The 18,981-nt window shown below is 39.3% G+C and overlaps 2 protein-coding genes across 4 annotated transcripts; both read right to left on the bottom strand.

Annotated features, from left to right (window-relative positions):
• Positions 1–345: 345 nt before the first annotated feature.
• Positions 346–5,380, bottom strand: LOC113773111 (B3 domain-containing protein At2g36080-like). 3 transcript variants are annotated; one of them, XM_027317655.1, is made up of 3 exons: positions 4,230–5,380; positions 3,274–3,506; positions 346–1,519 (listed from the first exon to the last, which is right to left on the bottom strand). In XM_027317655.1, exons 1-3 carry the CDS (start codon positions 5,098–5,100, stop codon positions 1,469–1,471), a joined length of 1,155 nt encoding a protein of 384 aa, XP_027173456.1. In that variant the 5' UTR covers positions 5,101–5,380; the 3' UTR covers positions 346–1,468. The 3 variants fall into 3 exon arrangements, with proteins under 3 accessions (XP_027173456.1, XP_027173454.1, XP_027173455.1); XM_027317653.1 differs by having other exon boundaries at positions 3,274–3,512; positions 4,230–5,378; XM_027317654.1 differs by having other exon boundaries at positions 3,274–3,509; positions 4,230–5,378.
• An 8,114-nt stretch (positions 5,381–13,494) lies between these two features.
• On the bottom strand, positions 13,495–18,225 carry LOC113775143 (lysosomal Pro-X carboxypeptidase-like). The gene is made up of 10 exons (XM_027319902.1): positions 17,704–18,225; positions 17,229–17,418; positions 16,998–17,131; positions 16,530–16,642; positions 16,333–16,456; positions 15,594–15,749; positions 14,342–14,497; positions 14,140–14,219; positions 14,010–14,059; positions 13,495–13,729 (listed from the first exon to the last, which is right to left on the bottom strand). The coding sequence occupies exons 1-10, from the start codon at positions 18,091–18,093 to the stop codon at positions 13,602–13,604; spliced, it is 1,521 nt and encodes a 506-aa protein (XP_027175703.1). The 5' UTR covers positions 18,094–18,225; the 3' UTR covers positions 13,495–13,601.
• Positions 18,226–18,981: the final 756 nt, after the last annotated feature.

Below are 18,981 nucleotides of genomic sequence, written 5' to 3'. Positions count from 1 at the left end.
TAGGAGTGAAACAGCAAAGCATGCTGAATAATTGAAGTGAGTTTCTCCGCTTTTGGTTAGGTTAGATGGCTGTCCCCACGCCACGCAATTGAAATGGAGGAGGGCTTGATGCCCACCAGAATATTATCAAGAATTTTACAATACTGTTTGGATTGGGAGTTTTTATATATTTACGAAAAATATAAAAAAAATTTTTTGTAAAAAATCACAATCCAAACAGGAGAAATGCTCGAGATCAAGTAGACAATAGCTGAGGTATCGATTTTACATTTTAGTCGAGAAGTTTAATAAAACATAATGTGCATCCAATGTGTCCGTAATGATTTAAAGTGGAAATTACAGGGCTTGGTTGAAACTGAAAGTTGCTTCTGGTGGGCTTCAATGAACCTCCTCGGTGAACCCTTTTCCTGAGCAAGAGCACTTTGGAGGATGAATGAGGACGTGCAAATGACAGAAACGGTGCAGATACGTGGATGATGCTAATCTTTCAAAGCATTGCGTGGTGTCTTTACTCTTTAGTACTCATCTCGCATTAGAATTTCGGTTTTCAGATTTCAAGTTTCTGAGGGCTAGTTTTAGCTCCAGTGCTGCGTTGTCTACTCTACCAACAATTTTCAGTGATGGTGAATATAATGCAGACTGTAAACACCTCCTCATTTTTGTCTAAAAATTTCACCATTCTGATGAATGCAGATTTAGGATGAATAAGAGATGAACCCTCAAACATGCACGTCTCGTAAACTAACAAGCAAGTGGGCAAAAAAAAAAGAAAGTTTACTCTAGAATTAGATTAGCATTAGTGTCGATCGAGTTTCACCTCAGAGGAAGAGAAATAAACAGTCAACCTACTGGTGCTATTTGCTGCACCGGTGAAGCTGCTGCAAAATCCCATCCTTTCACCACTTTACCCACCCATCATCTCCGGCTATGATGATGATGATGATGAAGCCTGCGAAACATGTTCAGGCAATATCTCAACAGTAGCGAAAATAGCAAAAAACCTATGCATATATTTTATAGTAGATTCTTGATTTAACGACCCGCATTCTTCAATTTGGGTCAAGGCTACAGCTGTTCAATATTTCTTTTGTGGGCCCCTGGTCGCCTCCGGTAAGTCCATTCCGATTTGGCCATTACCTCTACTGAGGTCTCTTTCAAGCTTCAATTTTCAACTTCTCCATTGCATGCGCTTTCTCTTCTCACCCTCTGGTTTGGGTTGGGACAGTTTGGTAAGCCATTCAGCCATTGCCACCTTTTTCTGGTTAGAGAAAGTTTCCGGGATCTCCCTTAGCTCTCTTTTTTTTTTTTTTTTTTTTTTTTTTTTTTTTTTTTTTTTTTTTGGTTTTTTGGTTTTTTCAGCCTCTCCATTTTTTCCCCACTTTTTTGGTGTCCAAACTATATATATTATTTTCCCTTGAAGTTCCAAGTCGCCCAAATGGTCAATCCTGGACGTCACATCCACAGATCTTTATCCCTGGCGATACCCCGTCTGGTTCATGTCTCCTGAGAAATTGATATCCTGTTGCAGCAACCATATACATATTATTGCTTGTGAAAAATGATGGGCTGTTTGAGTTGAGCACACAAACTTGAAATTCACGGCCATCCATACAGGGATTTGGAGCCTCCACAGTTTGACCAATTGGCCGCTCCAAATTGGATTGCCATCAATATATAATTTTCAAAATTTTAGAAAAAAAAAAAAATAAATCGAAGCCCAAATTCAGTGGTCTAGAGTGGGTAAAATTAGATGTCGCTTGACCTAAGCCGCCAACCATTATTTGCAACTGCAAGTACAACTGTAGACAGTAGTCTCATCCTAACATACAAAATGCATTGTTGAGACTGGCATCTCTTAATAGTCATCTATCCCGCGTATTATCCGGCCTTGCAAGTATAATACATTTTTAAAAAAAAGAGCAAGTTTGTCAAAAAAAAAAAAAAAAACCAAGAAGATAGTATAGTATAAAAGAATCCAAATCAATTTTGCCCCCAAAAAAAAACCAATTTAATTAGTTTCGTCAGGTTAAAGGCTTGGCGAATAAAAACCCACACTACTATTTCATTTGACTACCTGAAATTAAAGATTTACCGACTGCAATCAGTTTATATTATGCGGAGAACTACAAAAAAAGCTAAGAATTAATTGGCAATTTTCAAGGGGTGACAATTGTGTAGGGAAGCAGCTGATGCTTTAGTGAACAGGATTCATGTGGGTTCTAAAATCGGCCGTGGGCTGGGAACACGACTAGCAAGTTGACAAGGGTGATGACCTTGCAAAAAGAAAAGGTTGGCCTTTTCTTGGAACTAATAAATGTCTATCTTATACAGTAGCATGGGATTCAAGATTTTCAAAGTTGGCTAAGGACCACAAACCAAACCGGTTGATACACGATAGAGTGGGATAATAGGCAACACCAATATTTAAAGATAATATGCCACTCTCAGTAAGGTATGGCTACTAAATAAATGCATTCCCTTGCTAAGTGTCCAGGTTTCACACGATTCCTATCTCACACATATTCAATATATTCTTCTAGAGGGGAAGAGGGAGGGGTGGGCGGTACCGCCGGTGGGGCTTTGGCCTTTGGCCCTGGTAGACTTGATAGGAGTGGGTAATATTTTTGGGGGGCAAGAAGCTGTGGGTAAATGTTGCGGATGCGTGTAATGTGGACTGCTAGGACGGGTTGGGTGGGTGGGGGAAAGAGGACAGCAAAGATTTCCCCAGTTGAGCAAGCTAACTCCAAATTGTGTGTTTCATTTCTTTTCATGACCGGTTGTGCCATGCATTTCAGTTCTTCCACAAATGAACATTACTTGTTCAACTGGACTACTTTTGTTTTGGGCGGTGAGGGGTACTCAGACCGCAAGAGACTTTTGACCACTTTCCTTGGTTTTATGACCAACCATTTCTGGTTTAACTAATCCTGATCCATCCTCTAGTTAGGCAGATACAGATTTTAGACCTTTTTTTTTTTTTTTTTTCTTTTCAATTTCTGTTCTTGGAGGGACTATACTATAGAAAAACGTCTGATACATATATTATGTGTGCGTGACAGTAGTGTCTCATTAGGGGAAACAGCAAAATCATTATGGGAAATTGGACTGGTCATATATCTTTACCCCTCCTACTCCTGCCCGATGCCTAGTCCCCTTGTGTTTCTTGGGTCTAACATCTCAAAACTTATAAGCACGCAATAAATAGTGCTTACATGATTTTTTTTTTTTTTTTTTTTTAAAAAGAAAAAGAAAGGATATGTGGGATTAGCCTACCATGTGATTGTGATGGTTAAAATAGGAATGATGAAGTCTGGGGTTGTAGGAGTGAAATTGGTAGTGGGCTTGATCCTGGGTCCATGTCGATGAAGCCTCAGGTGTTGTGGGCGGCTCGGAGGAGGTCTCGGAATCATGATCTGGTTGCTGCTGGCATTCTAGGTTTACACCAAACAACCTCAGTCTCTTGGAGTTGGCACTTGCTGCTGCTGTTGTCTGATTCTGCAACACTCCTGCTGCTATAATCATAACACGTGCGCTCATTAGCATCTGCTAGTGTACTAGGGTTATACTACTCATTTCACTCACTCCAGATAAAATGAACTCTCTCTCCCTCTCTGACGCTGGGTGGGGAGACAAAATTTTAAAAAAAAAAAAAACAATACATGTTGTACAAGTAAGTATATACAGTAGTGCAATAAAGACACAGAGGAAGTACAGCAGTAGAATTGCGCAAGGGTACTATCTTCATTTCAGTTACTGCAAAAAAATTTTCATGTTCTGCAATGTGACAAAACTCGGGTTCTCTCGTCCCTCATCAGCCAAAGCCAGACTATATATCTGAATACTGACGACCATCCAACTTTGTCTAACAGTTACAAAACTTGAATTGCGTAGACATCACGGGTCATATTCGTCGTATATCATTGGGAAAAATAATCACCCCACCTTATTATTACCATATAACTAGTCAACACATAGACTCGTATACCAGATGGAAATGGAGTCAAGAAGAAGAAAATGTGGTCATGAAAAACATGCCAATCTCCCTGGATGAAGTCCGAGGAAAGTGTTTCTCACGCCCCTTTAACGTGCGTCTGATGAAACCCAAGGGGCACAAAAATCCATGGCAAAAATATGCATGTCTACACATGTAAGTTAATGCAGAGAAGAAAGAAACAAAAAGGGAGGATAGGGTTCTAATTGTGAAAATGCGGGTTGTAGGAAAATGATACCTGGACGAAGACAGTCGGGTTGGTATGGGACGGCAGGCCCATGACCATCATCATGATGATACTGCTGCAGCTGTTGTGGATAAGGATGATGCCCGGATGGAAAGTACACCCGGGTCCACCCACCTCCTCCGCCGCCCGACGTAGCTGGCTGAGCTTGAGCAGCTCCAGTACCCTCTTGACCACCTTGGCTTGGACCACCTGCTCTCCTTTTCCTCCACCCTATAAAAAGCCGGTCACCGTCTAGACGGTGCCGTTCGAACAGAACTACATCCCCCGCATCCAGCCGTTTCTCTTTCACGAAACGGCTCCAGCCCTTGGTCAATACGTAGCTCTGGCTGCTGTTCCAGTAAGAATATCGAAACCGCCACCCCTTGCCGGACTCGTCCTCGAAACTCAGTAACAGCCCTTTCTCTCCTCCCGAGTCATTGTTGCCACCGCCTCCGCCGCCGCTGAGAGGAAAATATTTCTCGGCGTGTTGCTTCGGGATGACGAGGCGGTTGAGCTTGCCGACGTCACTCGGGGTCAATGGCTTCTCGAACAAGGGCTCTTTGGGTACTATTTCCTTGTCTTCCTCTTGTTTGGCACTGATGATGCGGGCGTTGCTTTCCCTCTCATCCTCAATGGCAGGAGCTTCATCCTCCTCTTCGTTGTTTAGGTCGAAGCTGAAAGCTGCTGAATTATGCGGATTGTGGGCGGAGATTGGCCGGTAGAGGTGGGAATTGGGCCAAAAGGCGGCTGCGGTGGTGGTGTTGGGCCTGGAGGGTGGAGTTTTTGCGGAGGAGGGTTCCATGGTATGGTGGTAGTGATGCTGTTGTTGAGGCCACCAGTAGTGTGTTTCTGGGAGGTCCGAAGAGAAGTGGTTGATGGACATCACGAAGATCGATAAATTTTAAAATAGAAGGCGAAAAGAAAGGAGAGAATGTGTTATGATTTTGTGAAAATCTTTGCAGTAGTAGGAGCGAGGTGGTGATGAGTGATGCTAAACAGAAGTAATGGGACTGAGAGAGAGAGAGGGTGGGTGTTTTGGGATCGTGAGGGGGGACGCCGAGAGGCGTGATTTGATTATGGTTGGTTTTTGATGTGGGAACTATTCTATAGTATTTGATTTGAAGTACCCCCCAACCCCAAGAGATATACAATGCTGTACTCCCAACTACTAAATGACACTACTAGTACTGCGTGTTTTTGTGTGTGTGAGTGTGAATACGAGAGACAGAGAGAGAGACAGGGGCATGGCCGCATGGGATGGGATTGTGGGGAGGGGGGGGGGTGGGGGATATCATATCGTCGTCGTCGTCGTCGTCATCATGGTAATTCATGTACATGTGTATGCAGAAGTACGAGAGTACTTTTCAAGGTTTTGCGTGATGAGAAAATCATCAATCATTATATTCAGTGCAAAATTTATGGTTGGTACTTTTTCTGATTCAGTAGTGTTATAAGTAATAAGATTTAATAAGAAGAAGAGCATCAGGATGGAAAAACGGGACTACTGAAATTGGCAGAAGAACACGTAGCGGGGTTGATGAATCTTTGAGAAAGAAGACAGAGAGAGACTCTCTACTTCCAAGTTCCACCCCACAGGTGAATAATAATAATATTACATCATCAAGTCTTGAGAAAATTAAAGGAGGGGAAAAAAAATATATGATGCTAATAAGTAATAACACACACTGACCCGTGTTACCATGCTGGCTACCAGCAGCTGATCGATTGGTGGTGGGTCTTGTAACCAAAGTCCTCTCAGTTTCTTAACCAGCTCACACGAGTCTACTACACATTACCGTGAAGTCTACCCATTAATTCCAATATTGCAATCCAAATCAATCCAATGGCGGTGGCCTCAATCCTTCTCCTCCTACTTTTCATATTTATTTTCCCTAAAGTTGATGTACCTCATTTATTATTAGGTTGACAATAACAATGATATTGTATTCTGGAGCCGGGATTTATTTTTACCGGTATGACAGGTGACCAGCTAGACAGCTTGTAGTAGTACTACAGTACTCCCTCCGTCCTACTTTGATAGTTTTGATTCTTTTTTCACACAGTTTAATAAAAAGTAGTTAACTTTGTTGGAACAATCAATCAATTTAGGTAGCTATTTTTCTAAAATACCCTCACATTAATTAGAGTACAACTTTATGGAAACTTGAATTGATGGTAAAAAAAAAGAATCAACTCTCATAATTAAATAGGGTAGGTTTATAGTAACAACAACTTACATTGAATAAGGGTATTTTACGAAAATTAAAATACAACTATATTCTTCAATTGGAAAGTGAACTACAATTTGGGACAGACGAAAAAGGAAAACGGGACTATCAAAGTGGGACGGAGGGAGTATATAAGATGGAAAGTTATTTCAGTTTTATGACCCTTTTTATGTAAATTAAAGCTGCAAGTGGAAATGCCATCTCGATCGGTTTTACTTAAATTAGTCCTAGGTTGACGAAATATCTCCCCAACAAAAAACCTTAAAACAACCCTGCCTTGCCAAACCTAATTTCTTAAATCAAGGAATTAAGCGATTGCACAGTGACTTTACAATATTGTTTATTACGTGTGCTGGAATTCTACGTAATTGAGAGATGTGGATGGATAATATCATCTCTTCCACTCCGTTAGCTGAAATGAAAATTTTTAACATCTGTTGGACAATTCAGACTTTTAGGTGAAGATCGAAAGAATTGGTGGGGAGATGTAGTGGTAAATGTAGGGAGGGATTGCAGATCGAAAGAAGCTGGAGGAGTAATTCAGCTCACGTGCATGACAGCAGAATTATTGATGCTAGTTCATCATTCATATATATATATAGGAGCAGAGCAAGAAAAGAACAGTAATATTTGCGGGAGGGTCTGATTCTGATCTAAACACCAGACATGCCTTCAGTGGAATTCCATTAAGCACAGGGATGAGATAAGATTTGTCCAATAGGAAAACCAGTACAACTGCTTAGACGACTTCTGGTTTCATTTCTATTATTATTACTCTTCTTCTTCTTCTGCAATCGTGTTTCAATCCTCTCCTCATACAATCGTGTTTCAATCCTCTCCTTCCGTCCCTCTCTCACACATTAATAATCACGCTCTCTACTTACTTACAGCATACAGCAGCAGCATCTCTGTGTCCCTATCTCATGTTTTATGTTCCATATTAAATTCGGCTGTGGCCATATTTTGCATATATCTGTGCGTTTTGTTCCAAGTATCAGACAAAAGCCCCACCTCCTCATTTTCCAGGTAGATGCAGACACCCTTTTCTTCTCACAAAAAGGTTGGACTGACTGACTGACTGACTAGTTTTTTATTTACTGCCACTACTATCATATATATCATATTGATTGATCAATTAATAATAATAATAATAATATAATGTGCGTAGTAGCATATAGTATAATATATCATAATTAATGGACGTCGTTGCGCCATCGATCTTATGCTTGCATCTGATCATATCCTCATATATATCTACAATTTGCTTTGCTCATCTCACTCCAGCCCATCACTCATCCTCAAATATAAACAATATTCACATCACATGCGACTACTGGATATGCTTCCAATTCCCCCTCCTCCATTCACCTAAGTTTCATGAATCACGCTAATTCATGAACCCTCTAAAATATCTGCAATAACCTTTTTTTTTTTTTTTTGTTTATTAATTAAGCCTGCAGCCAAGTGAAACTGTTGATGTTTAAGAATTTAATAGTACTAGTTGGTTTGATTATGTACTGACAGTTCAATTCAGAACTAGCTAAAAAGGTCTAGTTGCTTTGTAGGGGAATCTAGCATGTTATTATCGGAGAGTTTCTGTCATTTTTTTTTTTTTATGTTCACACGCTAGAAGAGAAGAGATTTAGTCAGATGATTGACTCGTGATGAGGCAGACAACTAGTATGTATGTATATCGATAATGCAATTATCAGTAGTAGTGCAACACAATCCATGTATAGTTATGCATTAAAATGGGATGTTGAGTCATGCAGTTCGAATATTTGATAGGTGAATTGAATTGCAGCACAAGAATAGGATAGAATGGAATGTGAAAACTCATCGTCATTGTCAACTGTCAAGTTTTAGTTACGTTGTTGGACCAAAAATAACATGCCGTAGCTGTTATGCTGAATATATCTAGTTTTCTGCTAGTCAAGTTTATTCGTATATGGTCCCGGAGCGAGCGCAAAATAATACAATTGACCGTTCTTCTTGTTCCTAATAGTGTATTATTTAACATACCTGGTCTACTTCTTGTTCCCAAGTTTAACCCACCTGCATTTTCTTTATTTATAATACATCGCCAGTCTCTGCCACTTTCTATATTAACGTCCAACCACATTATATAGCCACCTAAAACCCCACACACACACACACAGTTAATTTAAGTGTGTTATCAAATGGAGTACTATAGAGTATAATAGTTTTTTTTTTTTAAAAAAAAAAAGGGGGCCTGGGAACACGTGAAGGTATAATGACCAAGTTTTTCAAGACAATAATAATATTCATGATTGAGCTATTTTGTAGCATAAGAAATCCAATTGTTTATGACTTTGAGACCTCTGCAGACGGCATCAGTTCATGTAGTAGTATGATTTAACAGACCTCACTCCCCAAAAGCCAACCTTAGACCAAGAACAATGCACCATAATCCAAACCCTGATGCGAATCTCCATTATCTCAAGCTTCATGCATGTATAATTGAATAATTCCCAATTGTTGTTGCCTGTTGGTGAAGAAATCCTTCCCCTTCAGCATGATTACGTACGTATGGAATCAAGTAATTAATGTATTTGCGTTTTCTAATTGCCCGGGTTGTATTTAATTAATCAACTATGGCGTTCGTTGAATTAGGAAGCGATACAATAAATGTGCAGTTGCTACCTAATCGAAACATGACTCCAGTATTGGGATTATAATCTGCTGACAAAGTTGTTTATTTCCTGTCTCCATGTTCTCTAGCTGTTTAGATTTCATTTGTTGTGTACGTACGGTCACCTCCTCCAGTAACCCCCATTTTCCAGTAGAAGGGAAAGAATCATAAAGCGAAATGCAATTAATTTGAAGGTCAATCCATTCCACTTTGACGATCTTTGGCTGTTTATTGAGGTCCCCTTTGTCTGTTGATTCTGACTGATTAATGGTTTAACTAGTAGAAGTAATCAACCGACGAATAATAGCATAAACAATTTATGTTTTCTGATTAAACTGGAAAAGATCATTTGATTGAATTTTCGGACAACCAGTAGCCACAATTTTCAAACGTAGGTCTTACTTCTCTGGGGCAATAATTGAAGAAGGAATCAAAAGATGCGTCCTAATTCTGGGGAATTTTTCTGGCACCTTTGGATGTTCAGATGGCTTCCAAATGTCATTATTGTGATTTGAAGCGAAGATTAGCAAAAAAAAAAAAGTGATGGTCATCATAAAATAAAATCCTCCCGTTGAATTTTCTGTTCTTGCATTTCTGGTCGTCAGGTCGGCGTAGGGGACCTCTTATACTCCATATACATGTCTTGAGATTGGACCATTACAACCTGTTCACACACAATCATGGAGCCGTTATATTAGACTCTGAAATCTAGGTGGGCCTAAATCTATTTGTCATCAGGAGAGGAGATGTGCCTAATTAGAAAGGGGTGTGGAAAAAAGAATGGTTAAAAACCAGTCTCGCTCCGCAAAGGTACAAAAATTAACCAAGGAACCGTGTCAACTTTCCCTTCACTCTCTGTTTAATAATGAAGAAGAACTAGTACCATATGACTGCATTTTTCAGGAAGAACATGTCATGTCCACCTAAAAAAGAAATTTTTGCCGTGCTCAATTTAATTGGGAAGGACCGAATCTTCTTTTTCCTTTCTTTCCACGTTTTTCGTGGAAATTCTGGAAAAAGGAAATCAGAGAGTAATATCTTCCTCAAGGGTACGTTAGAATGCAGGATTTCAAGTGAAGATAATAAAATACTGTAGTGATACAAGTGATGTTGTTGTTCAATCTAAAAGACATGACAAACAGATATGTAGTACGTACCTGCGTAATTACTTTCCCCAAAGGTTGCGGCATATCCCCACCAACTATCCCGAAGACATTCGTTCGTTTACGGCTTGAAGGAGATTTTGAGATCACTTTCTTCACTAACTCTTCTGCGGGTTGTACTTATTGACATGGATATGGAACCATTTCATTGCTACGAGTACTCATTTTAGCAAGGAAACAAGGGCCACCTACCACCATGAGTTTACTTTCAGTTTCACCAACTACAAGTCATGAACTACTTGCTACATTCGTGCAGGCAAATCGGAAATTGGAGCGGCGGACTTGCTTGCTACTTGATCACATTTTTTCTTTTAGAAAAAAAAAATGTTAGTGAAAGAACGATGAGATTTAAAAAGTGAAGAGAAAAAATGAGAAGATAAACCTAGGATTTCGAATTTCTGGCGTTTCAATCTTAATCATTAGAATAACATCTCCTCAAGAGTTGCTTGATCACTTGCCCACAGTCAACTATAATAGAAAATTCTAGCATATAGAATATTATATTCTATATAAAAGAAGCATGGATTCAAGAGCTTTTGAAAAACTGTTTTTGTCTTTCAAATTTACAGTAATAAACTCTAAAAGTAATTCAAAAAACCAACTCAAAAAAAAAAACACATCTCAAATACACTAAAAAAAATAAAAATCCCTTCTTTTCCCTTCACCGATCACCCACCCCCACCACCATCAACTTTCATCATACACCATCACCCGTCGCCGCCTCCCTTTCTTCTCTCCTCCATCCTCCTCCCTCCGCCCCACTCCTCTCCCGCAACTCCCCTTCTCCTCCCACCCTCTTTGGTCGCCACCAACGACCCGGTGACCAAAAACTAGCTGCCAACTATGGCGACCAATTTTTGGTCGTGAGAGGGTTGCGGGGAAGGAGTGGGGAAGAGGGAGGAAGGAAAAAGGGGAGGAAGAAAGGGAAAGAGGAAAAAGGAGGGAGGGGGCGGAAAAAGTTTTATAAAATTTTAAAAATATTCCATTAAAATTTTAGATTTTAAAAATATCAAAAAATATATTTTCAAAACCATCCAAAAAAAATATTAAAAACATTTATCATAAAAGTTTTTTACATATATTATTACAATAAAATATTTTAAAAATATTCCAAGAACAGCTAATCCTAAAATATTGCCACGCTCCAATTTCTCAAGGCTTTTATTTCCGTGACAAGTAATTACATGCCGTTAAGCTAAGAGTTTATTTAGGAAATGGAGCAGGGCCAACCATCAGGACGATTCACGGCTATAATTGATCAATATATATATATATATGATGTCATATGTGAGACTCATAAAAATTTGATCTATATTTACTTTGTATTTAGAGTGAATTACACATTGAAGAAATGAATGTGCATCATGTAGCGGAATCGTACAAAACTGACATAATGTCCCAAATCCGTTTATTTAATCTTCAGGATGGATTATTTGTATAGTTCATTTTTCGTCCATTATTGGAAAAAAGTATGGGTTGCAAAAGTAGTAGTAGCCTTGTAGCAGCAGCATATAGAAGCAGCCACGTCTTCCCTTTTTTCCTGGTGGTCCGGACCGGCTCCAAATGCCAAATGGTCCTTCAAGTCGAAGATCAATTCCATTCCATCCGCATGGTACATAGTGGTAGTACATTAAAAACGGCAGAGCAGAGAAGGCGTGCAGGGACTTCTCCAAACTGGGGCCCACCAGATCAAAACACCAACATTTGTGATCCCACACCCCATATTTGGTTCTGATACATGCAACTATTTTTTGCTCTAGTCCCGTGAGTGCGTGTGTGTGTGGTTGTGTCCGTCATTCTATCTTCTTCACTCCCCTAAGAACAAAATTCTGAAATTGGGATAATGACACGTGGGAGATATCTGTGGAAGCAACACAAATGGGGTACATTACATGGGGTGGAAATGCGGGACCATGAATGATGGAGCCGGTCCAGCAACAGTGCGTGGTCCCAAATCGATGAGCCTCAAGGCCCTGATCAGCATCATGGGTCGAGAATTTTGAACCAAATGAATCAGAAAAGAATGGCTATGTAATTGTAAACAGGAAGCTGAAGGTGCCACCACCGGTTTCAGGAAGAAAGGTCCCTGCCCTGCCCTGCCCTGCCCGTCCCGTTAGCTCAGTGGGTTGGAATTGGATGCGATAAGGATTCGAGGAGTGTCAAAGTCAGGTCCAGATTAATCTCCAATAAGGACTGAACGTTGCGGATCCAAAACGAAATGCAACTTTCAGTGTCTGCCTGCTGTCTTGGAAAATTCTTTGAAAGGGAAAATTTGTAGAAGCCAAAAGGAATCATGCAATTGCTAAATGGACCGACCGCTTTTCCTCGTTAACCACATGAATCTTTCCAAGTCCCGTGTCCTTTTTCACACAAAAAATATGCCACCCGAAATGCCATTTTTATCACACGCTGCTACGCTTAATCCTCTTGTTCTAGAACCTTTTGAATTCTTGTCCAAAATTCGGCCTACATGGGATTGCCCTTTCAATGCTGAAATTCTACCTTTGTCTGGTTTAAATTCTTGCGAGGCATCATCTTCTTCCAAGGCTGAACTAATGGACTAAGAATGCTCTGCTCCGTCTGGTCTTCCCCCTGAAAGCCACAAAATATTTGACACAGACCCATAAGAAAAAGATGAGCAAATTAAACCGGAAAAGGGAAGAACAAAATATCATAAAGGTTGAAATATTTCTCTCCAGATGCAATTAATTTGCTTAGCTTTTTCCTATGCTGGTTTTTTTGAGGTCGAAATCCGCGGTACACATGATAATCTAGCCACCTAGACTTGGACATTTATTAGCATGAGGTGACAACGACTTTGAAAAGTCATTACTTATTTGCACGTGTCTACAATTTTTCACTTTTCCCGTTTATTGAGATGAGATGGAGCATCGATCGCATCATGTTCTCTGCTTTCATAGTAGTATTATTTATTTGACTAATGGACCGACCTGGCCTAACTTGGAAACCCTACCAAAAGCTGTCTGAAGAAGACAGCTTTTCGTCATCAATTGCGTCAACAACAATTAAATTAATAAAAATTTTGCAACATTTTTGTTTTTGAGACATTCCTCCTGCACGTCAATTTTCACGAACTCGGCAGCCATTAATTGTCCGCCCATTCGCAAATTACCTTTGGATGATTCTTTACGTATCCACTTCGCAGAGCGGATACCCAATCGATAATCAGTTTTCTCTTCTGTGTTTGCATAATTTCCGGTAAAAGTGAGGAAGAAGAAGAAATTGTGGTATATATATATATTGGCACTTGATCTTATTGAAAATCCCATGTGTATATGCCAAAAAATATGCGTTTGGAAAAAATCAAGAATCACATCAATTAGCTGCTGCTGGAGCGGTAATATTGAGAGAGCCAACTCTCGATGATCTTGACCTCTCTTCTCCTCGCATGCTTAAGCCATTCTGGATCTTCAGGCGTCGAGAATCTAAGGTCCACATGGTGTGCACCTGTGACACAAAATCCAGAACACGTCATCAATTTCACTTTACATTATTATTATTATTATTATTATTATTTTTTTAAAAAAAAAAGAAGCTTGGCGTACGAGATTTCTTCACTTTAAACTTGATATACTAGGTCATGAAAATGATTTGCAAAGACAACTTAGAAGTTCCAAATTGTCAAAAGCAACATGATGCTTAAATTTTCCTTTTCTTAAGAAGTGTGTGTAAATGGAAAATCCCTCCAAAAAAAAAAAAAAAACTAATAGCAGTAAAGTAAACTGACCTTCCTTTGCAACAATGGCTACGAGGCTTTTCGATATATCCTGTAGCACCCTGCAATAATTACATGCATTAATTACAACACTGAGGCCATATCATATAGAAATCTCATTTCGAACGAAGAGACGACTGACCCTCCCCCGCTCCATGGATCCCTCAGTCCGTTGAAGAAAATAATATTGCTTCCGAAGCGCTTCAAGACTCTCTGAATGTTCTGTCAGGGAGAATAATAACACAAAACACGCTTAACCTCGTATTAGGCCTCAATCCACATTCATCTATTGTTATTAAATACTACTATACACAAAGGTAGATTCGGGATGGGATGACCCTCACACGGCCGCCAAACTCCGTGGTAATCCAGTTGGGCCTGGGCTGGACACCAAGAGCATCTTCGCAGGATTGGGCTCTTCCTGCGTAGTCCCACTCCGAAGGGGGAAATATGCTGTCCGCATTGTTACCGCCAATGGGCAATATCATCTCCGTACATGCCTGAAGAATAGATGACTCCAGAAGATTCATTTAAACCCACCTAAGCCAGATCTTCATTTGGTTGAGAAATTCAAAGAATGATTGATAAAAGTAGCAATTCATTTTCAGACAATTCATTCAAAAGTGTTACACTACTTTTTAAGTGTATACAACATCAACCATTATTGAACCTTCCTCGTAACATTTAGTTAATCAAATTCAATATAACATATATTATTATTATCATTTTGATTAGGAACAAAACTAGAGCGGGTAGTATTTGAAGGCATCTAATCCAAAGGCCGGACTACTGGAAGGGGGCCAATAATTGGACTCGCCATCACATTCACAGGTCGTCGAAGAAAGAGGAAGGCTTACAGCCTGTACATCTCTTTGACAAATGCATCAAGCAGTTGAAGTCCCCAATAGGGCCCACCAATGAATTTTTTTTTTGAATATCTGATGGTGCAGATCTGTCCTACTAGACTCCCCCACTCGTACGTGAAGCAGACTGGATTCCACAATACTACTACTATATTAGTAATTAGTGTGGACATCTCGTTGTTTCAGTGCTAAAAAAACAATTTTTTTTTTTTTTTTGAGGAATACAAAAATTGGTTTAGAGTGAGAAAGTGAATCTTTGTGTCTCTATTTTTGAACTTTGTTAGTACTCCTACAATTTTGTCTTATTTTCCTCGACCAAATCAGGCCCTCAAAAAGATTGACCAATCCCTCAAACTCTTGAAGAATATTACTCCGTTTGAGAAAAGGTAAAAGCATTATTAACTTTTAGTTTTGCGTGGCCCTGGATCCAATGAGTAGGATATATTTATATATAGAAATCCTCCTGTTTAAGAATCCAAAGAGCTCTTCAAAAAAAAAAAGAAGAAAGAATCCAAAGAGTTGCTCCCGTGGAATCGAATCACAGACCCACTCGTCATTACGTTCCATGTTAATCTGACTTTTGAATAGCCTGACTAAGACTATTCTGTCCTGCTATCACAATAATGGTGTGTGTGTGTGTGTGTGTGTTTTGCTGTTGAGCTCAGAATCCGGATCGGGGGGTAGAATATTCCTTCATTTCTGGTAACAAAGGTTCTTACTTCTCACTACTTACCTGCCATGACCATTCATCGAGGCCATGCGGATCTGAATCATCATTCAGATTGAAACACGTGGCTCTTCCGGTCGAGTTGTAGTAGACGTTAGCTGCACTGTACAACTTCTCCAACGTATTGTTTCCCGCTTTTCGATCGTCAATCGCCTTGCACATCTGCAGTGAAAATATTCACAGACATTTCTCAGGTTTGACTCTGCAAATTTATTTTCACCCTGTCCTTCCTCTCGTCTTTGAGAGCATTGATGAAGATGGGTCGGGTCTCTCCGGTTCAAGTTATGTTGTTGACTTGTGTAAACTAATATTTTGATGGTGTAATTGTAAATCTTATACCGACTTAATTATAATTTATATTTACATTAAAATTATAGTAACAGACCCCATTTCCATAGGAGATTGATTCATTTGCAATTAAGTGTAACCTTATTGGAAGCCAATGGAATTATTTGAGGGTGGTTGGTGAGAAATGATATGCACCCAATTGATGTAACGACACCTTTCTTGACTACATTACATTGCCCAGTCGATGGACAAACTGACTAGTGAGCTCTGTCAAGATATTTCAAATTAAAGCGAGCGAGGTTGTTAAGAAATGGAAACGATATATATAATACGTTCAAATGACAGCTTAATCCTAGAAGTAATGTGTTTCCCGCAAGCAAGCATTAGCATGAAAGCATGAACCACTTTCCTGCAAATTTTTAAGGGGATTCTAGCTTTCAAAACGTATAGTACATACCTGCTTCACTGGATAGGCTGGCAAAGGATTGAGAAAATTGGATGGAGTTGGATAATCCGTCATGGCCGTGTAAATAAACGCTGTGGATAGCCAACTTACAAGAGCACCCGCACTGATGTAGTTCCTGTGATTCAATTTAATTAAAGTTGCATGTATTAAAATTCTTTTTTTTTTTTTTTGGGAAATTTGTGGTTTACTTGCATATTCTGAAGGACTTCCGGAGTGTGTCCAGGCCGCCTGATTGTTCTGCAGTGTCTTCTATTTGTTGCCACGATCCCTTTATCACTTTGTAGCAGTTCTCACTCTCGCTCTGTTGTCAAACGCCACAATATCGCTGTCAATTATACATAACTAATATATACACTGTCAGTTCATTTGTAAAGATTTTTTTTTTAATTTTTGTATATATACTAATAGACATAGAGATATATGTGATACATGAACAAAATGTGAATTTAAAATTTGAATAATTATGATGTTGCATTCATTTCATTTAAAAATTGACGATTCTTTCAATATATCCAATGTACTTTTCTGTATGACTTATATCTTAATTTAACTTTGGTGTCTTTTGCTTTGGACGTATGATACTAAAAAATGCGGGCACGAACAACGACGACTACCGAGAGAGACGAAGACAGAGAGAGGGAAAGAGAGATACATGCCCTGAAATCATTGCCGACGGTGCTGTGGAAGCTGTATTCAGATGTTATGTTGTCAAAATAGAGGATTGGTGCAGAGGATGCCAGGGCTCCTATTGCAACGTGCGGATACTTTAGTCTGAACCAAGCTGCAAGCACTGTCAGGATCAAACAATTAAACTGCTCATGATCAGCTCACTCAAATTAATTCACTAGAAAAAGAAAACCAAACGCCAAATAAATAAAATGCCATACTTCCCCCGTAGGAGCCTCCAAACACTACCACCGGCGAATCAACTGCACTCAAATTCTTTTTGAGGTCAATGATCAAAGTTGCATAATCTGCCAATGCCTGCGTGGAGCTCAAATATCCCAGAGTACTTGAGTTTGCGTAAGCGACGTCTTTATTGCCCCCGAACGGTATCGATTTTCCATAAAATCTATGCTGCAGATTGATCTTGTACATAAATTCCAAATCCCCAAAAAAAAAATCAAAGCGTGTACTCTGTTTCCGTGAACATGTGCATGAAAACACGATAGGATGGATATGAAACAGTAACGATTAATAACTATTGACATATTTTCTTTCCGCCTGATTATGTTGCAGGGCTTTTACTAGTAGTATTTCTGAAACTTCACATCGTACTAAGGCACGACACAAAAAAAAAAAAAAAAAAAAAGAGGAATAGAATTTTAACCGGAAGAAAGAAACGAATGAGATACAAATTACCTCGATGAAAACTAGAAGAGCTTTGAAATGAGGTGCGTTCTCGAACATGAAACCTGTATTTTGAGTAAACCACTCGATGTCTCCTTCATTTCCCGTATAGACGAAGATTGGGGCATTTTGCTTAGCGCCGCCCCAGTGTTTGTAAGAGATTAGATATCTCTGTTGGAAGGTTTGATAACTCCGGGGAGTGTAAGTGAAATGATCGAGTATTTGAGTGTAGTATTTTGTTTCGTAAAGCTTACTTTTGATGGAAACAGATGACGATGATTCTGGGCGGAAGGTGGGAGAAGGAAACCTCAAGGTAATCTTGGCCGACGAGATAGCACAGGAAATGAGAAGAAGTTGCAACGTCAGAAACAACAATCTGAATCTGGTACCACCCATAGCCATGAATTTTTGTGTGCAGTGGTGTGTGTGTTTCGGAGAGAGGGTTAATTAATTCTAATTCTGCGGCGAAGGGCTCTGGGCGAGTTTGTTGTTCTTCCTTCTTCGGAAGGACTAAGGACTAAGGAGGAGTGTCGTTAAAACAACGCAGATGAGATGAGACCAAATTAAGCTTTATTGGTGCCTCCCTCGTTGGAATATTAAGCTTCTTTTTTTATATATATATATATATATATCTTAAAAAAGCAGATTAGGAGTTGACAATCGCGACCATACCAACCAACCAATCATGGTCCTGGTCAGCATTAGTCACGACCACTAATTTGTAATTACCATTTCTATCGCTCTATGTAAATCAAAAGTAATATTGATTGCCCGAATATGATCGAATCACGAGCATAAGCTAGCATGCTCTCACGAACCAATCACTACATTTATCTTCATATTATTTTAATAAAAGAGAAGAAAATTATATTAAGCGAATTGAATTGCTGAAAGTCGTCAAACACGATTAGCTGAAGGTCTACAATTAATTAATTGACATTTCAACAGAAACCAATTCAGACATCTTAAAATTCAGAAACCAATTCCACTGTCTATTTTTTTTTTGTAAAAAATTTTCTACTATCTATTTAGTCGTCCACTCTATAAATGGCATCTAAATGAAAGATTTTCTGAGCTCCTGCCTTCAAAAGAAATATCCTTAACATTTTTAGACTAAAACGGTAGGAAGATCAAAGATGAGGCCAGCAACAACATTTCAGGAAAGAGGAACATTAGTTGATTTAGGAGAAACCAGAAATAGCAAAAAATCTCATTAGGTGTCGAAACGTTTAAAAAATCATCTTTGCTCACTCACACTGTCAATGCGAAAGGATTGACATCATTCACAGG

Source organism: Coffea eugenioides, chromosome 6, assembly GCF_003713205.1.
Source record: "Coffea eugenioides isolate CCC68of chromosome 6, Ceug_1.0, whole genome shotgun sequence".
Lineage (NCBI taxonomy): Eukaryota > Viridiplantae > Streptophyta > Magnoliopsida > Gentianales > Rubiaceae > Coffea > Coffea eugenioides.
Note: the sequence above shows the minus strand (reverse complement) of the source record. Positions and strands in the feature narration are given on the sequence as shown.